At 41.4% G+C, this 10,410-nt stretch overlaps 2 protein-coding genes and 1 long non-coding RNA gene across 3 annotated transcripts in view; 1 reads left to right on the forward strand and 2 right to left on the reverse strand.

Moving 5' to 3' along the window:
- LOC306841895 (protein mono-ADP-ribosyltransferase PARP14-like) overlaps nt 1–3,047 on the reverse strand; it is a 20,699-nt gene extending 17,652 nt beyond the window's left edge. The window contains exon 1 of the mRNA XM_079371918.1: nt 3,024–3,047. The gene's annotated coding sequence lies outside the window, so the exon portion shown is untranslated. The remainder of the gene's footprint in view (nt 1–3,023) is intronic.
- The window catches only part of LOC306818424, a 27,910-nt gene extending 18,276 nt beyond the window's left edge, over nt 1–9,634 (forward strand). The window contains exon 3 of the long non-coding RNA XR_013778193.1: nt 9,544–9,634. This is a non-coding gene — a long non-coding RNA (uncharacterized lncRNA). The remainder of the gene's footprint in view (nt 1–9,543) is intronic.
- The window catches only part of LOC306817396 (protein mono-ADP-ribosyltransferase PARP14-like), an 11,632-nt gene extending 1,594 nt beyond the window's left edge, over nt 1–10,038 (reverse strand). The window contains exons 1-7 of the mRNA XM_079334225.1: nt 9,562–10,038; nt 8,463–8,545; nt 2,731–2,758; nt 2,206–2,280; nt 1,154–1,321; nt 528–653; nt 293–394 (exon numbers count right to left, since the gene is read on the reverse strand). Coding sequence (XP_079190351.1) covers nt 293–394; nt 528–653; nt 1,154–1,321; nt 2,206–2,280; nt 2,731–2,758; nt 8,463–8,545; nt 9,562–9,748 — 769 coding nt within the window. The 5' untranslated portion in view covers nt 9,749–10,038. The remainder of the gene's footprint in view (nt 1–292; nt 395–527; nt 654–1,153; nt 1,322–2,205; nt 2,281–2,730; nt 2,759–8,462; nt 8,546–9,561) is intronic.
- Nucleotides 10,039–10,410: the final 372 nt, after the last annotated feature.

The raw sequence follows: 10,410 nt of genomic DNA on the forward strand, positions 1-10,410 counted from the left end.
ATAGATGGCGTTTTGTTATTTAGGCAGCATCAAGTGGCCAAAAAAAAGGCCATGTCTTTAGTCAATGTCTGCTTTATATTCCAGCATCAGAGGTTGTTAAATCCTACCAGTCGCGTCCATCATGAACCAATCAAAGACTCAACAGTCAAATGAACACGTACTGGATGATGGTTCAAATTACTTTTAGCCAAACCGTTTTTGTTACTTTTAGCCAAACAGTTTTTGGTCCTTAGGCTTAAAGAACACACGTGACCAAATAACAGGGAGTAATCAGTAAAGCTAAATGGAAAACCTTTGGGGTCAACGAAAGTGACAATGGCAGCCTCTTCATCTGGGATCATGGTGATGTTCTCTGGCTGGGCCCAGTTCTTCTCAAAGTACAGCTCCAACAGGTCTGCAAAATCATCAGAAGTACGTTTTAAGAACAAAAACAAACAGAAAACTTATTGAAAACAGTTAATACAAAACATGTCAACAGAATATCCTCTAAACACAGACCACTTTACTGGGATGAAAACAGCTTTTACCTTCAATCACAGTAGGAGGAAGACTCTCCAGTCGGATGCTCTTTGCTTCCTCTAACTTCCAGACGGTCAGTTTGTATTTCTGCAGCTTCTGGCTGGTCTGACTCACAGTGAGAAACTTCTCCACATCTGCAAAATACTCTGGATTAACCTGTTTGTTAGGAGTTACCAAAGCCTTCAAGGGATATTTCACCCATTTGCATTAAACTTTGTATCATTAGAAACATGGTAGTAGTGTTGAATGGTCGTGAATCCAGCCCTCATTTTGCCCTGAGGCAAAACGCCTAAACGTTTTCTTTACGTGACCCAAAATTGGCATATTGCGTCATATAGGAGAGAGCATTCGCAGCAGAAAGCCACCTCTGCTTCTTTCAGTACAACCACAAGTTGAAAATCTTCAAACTGTTCAGAAAGGCCCCGTGTCTGATCATGAGATATACAATCTTAAATATAAAACAGTAATAACTAACGGAGCAGGGTCAGTCGTACAGCGGCTGTTGTCAACAGACTGTTGTCAGAGACAGGACAGATGAGCAGTGTGTTTACATTATTACTTCTACACCTATAGGCTGTGGTGTTAATGTGCTCTGGATCTGCAGGTCTTCACTGTAGTCATGTGAGTTTCTTACCTGCTGGGCTGTTAAAGGTGACCACAGCTCTGTTGCTCTCCACGATGATCTCCAGACTGTAAAAACTGTCGTCCAAACCTGAGATGCTCTCCACCAGCAACAGCAGCAGATCTCTGGACATGCTGGACTCAACATTGTCCAAAACCACAGAGAAGCTCTGAATGGACTCTGAGAGGAGACAAATAAAACAGCTTTAGCCTCTGTTATTCATACGAGGTATTTCTAATTATTTGTTTCAAAAAAGTGCAAGAAAAATCAGAAACCAAGCACACATGTTAAATAGATATGAGCTTGTTTTTTTCTAGTCTTCAGTCTACTCAGAAGCAATTTTACTTCGCATGTCAAACCCCCACAAGGCTGTTTTGGATATCTCTCTGTTTTCCAGACATCAGAGCAGAGATGGTGTTGGAGCCAAACTATGTGTTGCATATTTTCTTTGTTTATATATGCAGTCCCTTTACTGGGCACTAGGGGGAGCCCGGGGAAGTGTTTTTAATGAGGGCTCCAGGTGAGGTGGACTGGTGTGTGAATGAGAGCAAAAAGTTTTTCCACCATGTCAGCCTGAGAAGAGAAGGAGAAAGTGGATTTTGGGGTTTATTTAATTCCAATGGACGTAGTGGTTCGTCTTTTTTTGTTTTGTTTGTTTGTTTTGATCATTTTTTACAAGTTGAACAATAAATGGATGAATATATCCAAAAGTATATCAACAGCCTTCTTATGTTTTTTAAGAGCTGAGCACGCGTTTGAAAACAGCGTCCACATTCAACACCAAAGTGGCCTTTCTAAACATAATTGGATTTGTTAAAATTGGTCACTACAGATGGTTTTGAAACATGGAGAGAGTTTCGAATGCAGAAAGCTTTACAGACCCATGCAGAGCTGGCTAAACACTGAAGCTTCAGTGTCCACCACATTGTGACCTGTGTGAGCATCCACTCTAAAGAGGAGGGCAGAGACAGCTCTCTGTGATAATTAGAGTTTAAACTGCAGTACTCATTTTAAACACTAGGGGTCAGAGTTACATATTGCTGCTTGTTGCATGTTCTTTTTACCGTCTTGTTTCTCTGCAGAAGCTCCATCTCCAGACTCAACTTCTGATTCTGCCGTCTTTGAATCTGTCGCTGAATCTAACAATGAAAGCAATCAATTTTTATTCCAAATGTCAAACACAACCATTAAAATCAAGAAAGCAAAGTTAAATTTGAGATAGGAATGATCAACTCCAAGAAAAGTCTGAAATTGTTCAGAATCAATCCAGCAGTGATGTTACCTACAAACACGTATTTCTTATGACTCTTTTAAATGGGTCATATTTTTCATTTTTTGAAAATTTTTCATTAATTTATTCTTGGACTTGTCAGTTAAATAAAAAGGTTTTTTTTTTTTTACATAAATGGGCCTTTCCAACAACTAAGATGAAAGTTTTTGAGTCAAAAAGTACAAAGAGAAAGATTATTGAACTTTTGTTTTTAGTGTTAAAAACAAGAACTAAACCCCAGAACATCCTGACTGATCGTTTAAAACAGGATGACCAGAAAAAAACCCCCCATAAAATAAATTCAATAAAAGAGATTCACCTGAGACATCTGCTTCATTTGTTGGACTCTGAAAAGAGAAAGAAAAACATTTACAAAGAATAAATAATGAGAGGAAAACCAAACATCAGAAAATAAATCTGTTTTATGACATTTATTCACTGGTTAAACATCATTTACCACTTCGACTGACCACTTTCCATGTGAAGGGGTAGCGGCTGTTCTCCAAGCTCCCTCTGAATGCCTGAGCTCCTCTCCCATCTCTAAGGATGAGCCAGGACATCCTCTGGAGGAAACCCATTACAGCCGCTTGTATCTGTGATCTTGTTCACTACTGTAGGGACCCTCCACGGTGGCAACATTATGTTGGGGTTTTATAATTAAGTTTACTTAATTATTAATATAAGTCAATAATTATTATTAAACTGAGTTTAATAAACCTCGGAGCACCACCCTGTAAACAGGGAATAACCAAAATATTACAAATATCAGTCTCAAATTATTCAATTAAATACCAATATCTTCAATAATAAGTCACAATGCAAATACACAGTAATCACAAACAACTGCTCTTTAAATTATAACAGAATTTATTTAACAAAGAAACATCAAGTTGATCGATGAAACTCAATCAAACAAACAACTATCATAAACTAAACTACAGGTAACAAACAGAAACAAACAAGCATGGCACGTGTGTGTGTGTGTGTGGGGGCGTGTTTCTGTGAGAATGAGTGAGAGAGAGAGAGATCAAAATGGCAGCGTGGTCACGTGATGGTGGACACAGAACACAGGTCTCCTAACCTGGTCTATTGTCTAGAGACGGAGTCAAACTCTGTCTCTACCTGATCTATGTTTCTGCAGCGTCTGGAAAGCCAAAGATATCTGTGTGTGCGTCTGCCAAAAGGTGCGCGTGTGCGTAAAGGGAGAGAGCGAGAGAGAGAAAAGAGCACACCTCAGAAGCTCAATCTCAGCCTCACGCACAACTCAGAGCATAGTTAACTTCACTACCAGAAGCCAGTGGCCGGATTTTTATCAGACAGCGTTCACACTAGTCTTTCTGATAATGAGTCTATTACCCGGTTATGACGCGAAAGTTCACAGAGAAACACACGAGACGTAGCGGCCCAAATAAAGAAAACAAAAGAGGTTTTACTCTCATAAACCTAAGACACAGTGGTCAAACACCAAGCAAATATTATCACAGTTTCACAATAATAACTCAGTTATTAAACACACTCTCTATATCTAACTGCCCAGACCTAGCTAAGCCTCACTTGTAACCGTTTGTCCGCGGTTGATGAAGGAAGGAAAGGGGTCCTTGGAACGGTCTTTAGCCGTCTTCCTGCAGTTGTATGGTGATGGTGGCGCATCCAAGGGGTTGAGCAGGGCCGTGGTGTCCTCCGTCGAGCGAGGTGATCTCCGTGGATGTCCTTTCTTTTACAGAACGGAACGAGACGTAATCCTTACGATCTCTCTCAATACCGTTACGGGATACGGGAGAAATAAGACGCTCTTCCTAGAGATGCGTTCAAATGGATGATCTAAGCTCGGAATTCAGGATGTCGGTATGCTTCAAGGCCTCGGGTTAGCTGCTCGTCAAAACTTTTAAACAAAGAGAATCGTGTTGTGAAACAGGAAGCAGAGTTGTATCCTCAGACGTCGCCAGACGACGTATGAAAGAGACAGAACACTGGTTGTCCTGGGGTATTATCCCTCCCAAACTTCACACCTATGTGTTAGGTGTGGCAAAGCCTTCTGGGAGTACCTGTAAGGCATGCTAGGATAAAGAGTCTTTTGTCCTGGTTCTCCAAAGGGACACAACCTGAACTTTGTCATCCTGGCTGGACCCAACATCCCCCCTGGCCTGAAGAGTGGGATGCAGGTCATGGTCTTCATGGCACTATGGGCCACCAGTCCACGTGCTTTGGAGATACTTGTACAAAAGTTAGTTTGGCAAACAGTCCATAAATTCAAGAGGCATTTGGTCTGGGCAGGCATTGAGGCAAAGTCTGGGCAGACTGTCTAACTATGTCTAACGCTAAACATCAAAACATAATCAGGCATTAGCGAAGCTTTGCTACTCAAGGTGCATTCTTTGACAAAACACATGAAACAAATAAACAAGAGGAAGAGAGAAAGAGAAGAGTTTCATGTGTAGATTTGTGGGCTAACTCCTGGACTGGGCAGGAGAAAGCCTGTGTGTGTTTGTGGCATGTCAGTGTGTAATGTACATGTACATGTAGAGTCTCACTATGGGTGTGAGGCCACAAAACAAAAACTAAAAAAACAACAACAACAAAAGCGTGGGTAGAGTGACTGGGTTTTAAAGTGGAGTGGAGTGGAGGACATCCACGGAGATCACCTCGCTTGACGGAGGACACCACGGCTGCTCAACCCCTTGGACGCACCGCCATCACCATACAACTGCAGGAAGACTGCGAAAGACCGTTCCGAGGACCTTTTCTTCCTTCATCAACCGCGGACAAAACGGTTACAAGTGAGGCATAGCTAGGTCTGGGCAGTTAGATATAGAGAGTGTGTTTAATAACTGAGTTATTATTGTGAAACTGTGATAATATTTGCTTGGTGTTTGACCACTGTGTCTTAGGTTTATGAGAGTAAAACCTCTTTTGTTTCCTTTATTTGTGCCGCTGCGTCTCGTGTGTTTCTCTGTGAACTCTGGCATCATAACCGGGTAATAGACTCATTATCAGAAAGACTAGTGTGAACGCCGTCTGACACAAATCCGGCCACTGGCTTCTGGTAGTGAAGTAAACTATGCTCTGAGATGTGCGTGAGTTCCAGGCTGCGATTGAGCTTCTGAGGTGTGCTCTTTCCTCTCTCTCGCTCTCTCCCTTTACGCACACACGCACCTTTCGGCAGACGCACACACAGATATCTTTGGCTTTCCAGACGCTGCAGAAACATAGATCAGGTAGAGACAGAGTTTGACTCCGTCTCTAGACAATAGACCAGGTTAGGAGACCTGTGTTCTGTGTCCGCCATCACGTGACCACGCGTGGTCGCGCTGCCATTTTGATCTCTCTCTCTCTCTCTCTCTCTCTCACAGAAACACGCACACACACACACGTGCCATGCTTGTTTGTTTTGTTTGTTACCTGTAGTTTAGTTTATAATAGTTGTTTGTTTGATTGAGTTTCATTGATTAACTTGATGTTGCTTTGTTAAATAAATTCTGTTATAATTTAAAGAGCAGTTGTTTGTGATTACTGTGTATTTGCATTGTGACTTAGGCTGGGTGAAAGGGCTTTGTGTTCGGATTTCACACCTTCAATTAAATACAGATTATTAATTATTAATGATATTGGTATTTAATTAACTAATTTTGAGACTGATATTTGTAATATTTTGGTTGTTGCCTGTTTACAGGGTGGTGCCCCAAGGTTTATGAAACTCAGTTTAATAATAATTATTGATTTATTTTAATAATTAAGTAAACTTAATTATTAAATTTAATTCGACAAATAAATGTTACATCATAAAACCCCAACATAATGTTGCCGCTACCTACAAAGGCATCCTGGGATAAAGAGTCTTTTGTCCTGGTTCTCCAAAGGGACACAGCCTGAAGTTTGTCATCCTGGCTGGACCCAACACTACCTAGCTCAGGATAAATGGAGGCTCAGCTCTCTCTTCACCACAACGATCCAGCACAGCGCCCGCATTACTGCCGACCTCAATCTGTCTGTCAATCACCTGGCCCAAGCTACCCTGAGATACTTAAACTCCTTAATAGTTTAAACACTACATGTTTTTATCTATCAAGCTCTTCAGATCAAAAGTAGATCTGAGAATAAGCCAATAGATCGCTTTCCATTTTTTTTCTCTTCCTTACATTGATATCGGCATCTGCCCATAAAATCCCAGATCGGCTTCACCCGGATGTAGAGAAGTTTCACTTGAATGAAAACTACGACCAAAAAACATGTGGGGTCACTACTTTCAGTTTTTCTCTTGGTGAGATCATTTTTAACATTTCAATTTATTGTTGAAATAAGATGATATTTCTGTTTATGACATTATGAGATAGTGTGGAGAAAACTGGAGAAAAAGTGGAAGTTAAAGGTAAAAATCGAATGTTTTATAGCTCTGCAATTTGATGTCAAATACTTGATTCTGATACTGTGGTGTGAGAGGGGCCACTTCTCAAGTGTGTGAAACCGTATACCCTGCTTAGTTTAACCTGATAGGGGTTTATTCCTGTGATTCCTGCACCAGCACCTTGTACGTACCGCTACATTCTTTAATGTAGTCCTCAATGTGACTGCAGTACATCTTAGAATTTCTTGTTTATGTATTTTTTGACTTATTTATGTATCACTGTTGTCCTCAAAGCGCTCTTATATTCTTCGGGAATGTTGGTGAGGATGGCCTGCCCAAACAACCAATCTCTGTCTCTGACCCCCATCCTATCCTATCCTTCTTTCTGCATCTTATCCCATTTCCTCCCATCCCATTTTTTCTTTTCACGCTATGACAGATTAAGCTGGGTCCTTGTAATATAGCAATAAGTAAGATCTTTTACCTGCTTTTTGTAAACATAACGAGGAACATGGTCTTTTTACCTGCTCTTATGTAAAGTCTCTGGAGATAACACTTGTTATGAATTCATGCTATACAAATAAAGACTGATGAAAGCACAAGAGGGTGTCAGCGCTCGTCTTCGTCGAGTACTGATTTGTTTGCCGTCTCTGATAAACGCTGTCTGCTGTTTGTATGTAAATGCATGCTCGGTCTGGATGGACTGGAACTGAATGGGATAAATAAAGTTGTCTAAGTCCACGCCTGATTGGCCCACGTCGTCTAACACCCGTCCTCCTTCTTTTTAAATAGGTTACTGTCATTATGAACAATACACCATCACTAATAAAGGCAGGCGGTTTCTGTGGACGCAGCTCTTCTTATCACAGACTGTAAACACATCAATCCATGGAAGGAAGTCCGGTTGATTAAATGTTTGTTTATTGTGAGAGAGAGGACTAGAGCGGTGAAAATATAAAATATTTAAAAACTATAAAGGAAGAGCGAGAGCCGCTCCCTCTACAAGATCTCTTACTGAATGTGTCAGGATTGTTTGTTAGGTTAGCACTGAAACACACCCTGACAGAGTTAAAGTCCAACTTCCTGCTGCGTCACTCATCAAGGAAGTTAAACCACAGAGGAAGAAGAAACGCCTCATGTTATAAAAGAAGCAGCAGGTGACTGAATAAACATTTTAGGATGTGGAGAGATGAGTTTAATATTGTTTAGGCAGTATTTTATATATTTTGGATGTTGGAGCAAAAATTGCCACGACCCCTGACAGTGTCAGAGTTCCTTGTGTTACCGTCTCTCTCTACATTTAGGTTGCATTCAGGTAGAGAGGGGCGGGGCCAGATGGTTTGATTTCATGCAGGCTGGGCCAGGTTGTTAAAGATGGCTTCTCTCTCTCTCGCCACTATCGCTATTTTTGTGACATGGAGAGAAGTTAACAAACATCAGGGACTGTACAGTACAGTTGCTGAGGCGTGCAGATGTTCATGACCCAAAGGAAACGGGATGCACTCTCACCGCCTGTAAAAGCACGTAGCTCGCTGCACGGTGTGACAGATGTGCCTCAGGAGCTATAAGTGGACAAACTTGACACTGGCCTCAGATCTGGCGTCTCAGCGTAACACACGACCCCTCCCTCTCAATGACTGTCACACAGCAGTACGATCCCACTTTTAAAACAAGTCTTTTTCTTTATTTTGACCTTCAGTTTTACTCACCGGTGCAGAGCTCAGACGTAACTGCACAGCCTGATTGTCCACAGTGATTTCATGGTTTTTACGAGCGAGGACTCTCTCTCTCACTGGAATCACACAAAACACATTAAGTCATTAACAACTCTGCAAAGTTCTGTCAAACCAGAAAGCTTAGAAAAGTTTGATGTGTCCTCCACCTTCCTCTATCTCGAAAAATAGAAACAAAAGAAATATCAGCAGGAAACAGCTGCTGAGCTTCAGCCGACGGGGAATATTTGTTTTAATTTAGCTGCTAGTTAGCTTGAGTGTGTGAGAGAGAGAACGAGCCAACTGGACTCGCGTATCTGAACATGCGTAATAATAACATAAAACCATGCAGATGCTGTATTACGACGTTATGTGAAAAAGGCAACCGCACTTAGGCCCGGTTTGTTCTGGAGCAGTGTGAGCGCAGGCCAGCGGGGGAATGGCGAGGTGGGGTGGAGTACAGTGTGAAAACATTGACCGTGCTCTTTGTCTTCAATCTGTGACCTGCTCACAAAACACATTCTTCTCATTAGTCCACACAGTGCGTCGTGAAACAGGGAGGAAGAGTTTCAGGTTCAGTGCTGCTCGATCTGTCTCTTTAACTCTTTATAGATTAAAGACATTGAAACTAGAGGCTGTACGTCCACTTCTTATATACTCAGTCTATTACTGGTTATCAATATCTACAGTCTATGGTTCTGGCTTATCTGAGGAAAAGGACTGTAAGAGGGGAAATGCATGCTGGGAAGTCAGCAGATCAGACCCGGGTGCTTATTAACCAACTTTTACAGCCAATCCAGGAGTGAAGTTTGATGAGTTTCTATAGAGAGTTTCAATCAGTTAACATTCAAAGGGCTGCTAATAGTAAATAACATTTAAAAGTTGATTTTTATACTTTCACTTTCTAGAAGCTTTAGTGTCGCAGTTGAACTCGGGGCCTATTTACTATTTCTGTTACGTCACATTCAACGTGAAGTGTTTGAACTCGGTGTCACTTTGTTGAACTTTTTCAAACTCAAATAAAATCAGATTTACACACAGACATGAGAGCATGAACTTTGTGTTTAATGGTTTTCAGCGTCATGCGGAGACTCACCCTCCTCTAATCTGAAGTACACAGCCGCTCGCGGGGCTCCGTCCTCCGCCTCCACCCGGCACTCTCCTCCGCCGGACTTCTTCTTACTCTGGAAGTAAAGCTGCAGTTTGTTCTTCACGGTTTTAGTCTGAGCCGGATTCCAGACCCCCTCCACGGTCACCGGTGCGCACTCCTCGGCCTCCTCCATGATGTTGTCCGGTAAGAGCTCACCGACAGACTGACACCAAACAGGCAGCGAGGCGTCAAGTTTCAAACTAGTTTCACTTTCGTTTCTTGACTAAATGACGGAAAAATACAACTCAGATCATTTCTTCCGCTGACTCACTCCAACAACACGTTGGAGCCTCTAAAGAGTGGATATTTATTCTGATAAAATCGTGATTGTAATAATGTAAAATTATGATTCTAAAATATGAAGATTAAAATGTAATAAACATGAAATGAAGGTTTTATGGTCTGGGTACCTTTGGTTAATCTCAAATTTGTCAGATTATCCTAAGGTACCCAGACACTTTTCTTTGAGTCTGAGTTATTGTCAGCTAACAGAAACAGTAAGTGCTACACAGTAAAGCTACATCTGCATGCTAACGGTGAATGGATTCGAGCTCATATAGTGCTTTTCTAGTCTCAGTTTTTGCTTACCAGTTGTCCTCTCCTAATCTACATCTTTTTTTTCTTTTTCTTTTTATCAAACTAAGGTCACATCTGAAAACACAGCTGCTAAAAGCTCATCTCAAGACTTGAAACAGTAAGTCTCTAATCCTGGCCACGACCACAATCTGTGAAAATAATCCAGATGTAATTCATTTTATTTCAAAAAGTCATTTGCAACATAAAAAAAACAAATAG

Source organism: Symphodus melops (genome assembly GCF_947650265.1).
Source record: "Symphodus melops genome assembly, chromosome: 1".
In the NCBI taxonomy this organism is placed as follows: domain Eukaryota; kingdom Metazoa; phylum Chordata; class Actinopteri; order Labriformes; family Labridae; genus Symphodus; species Symphodus melops.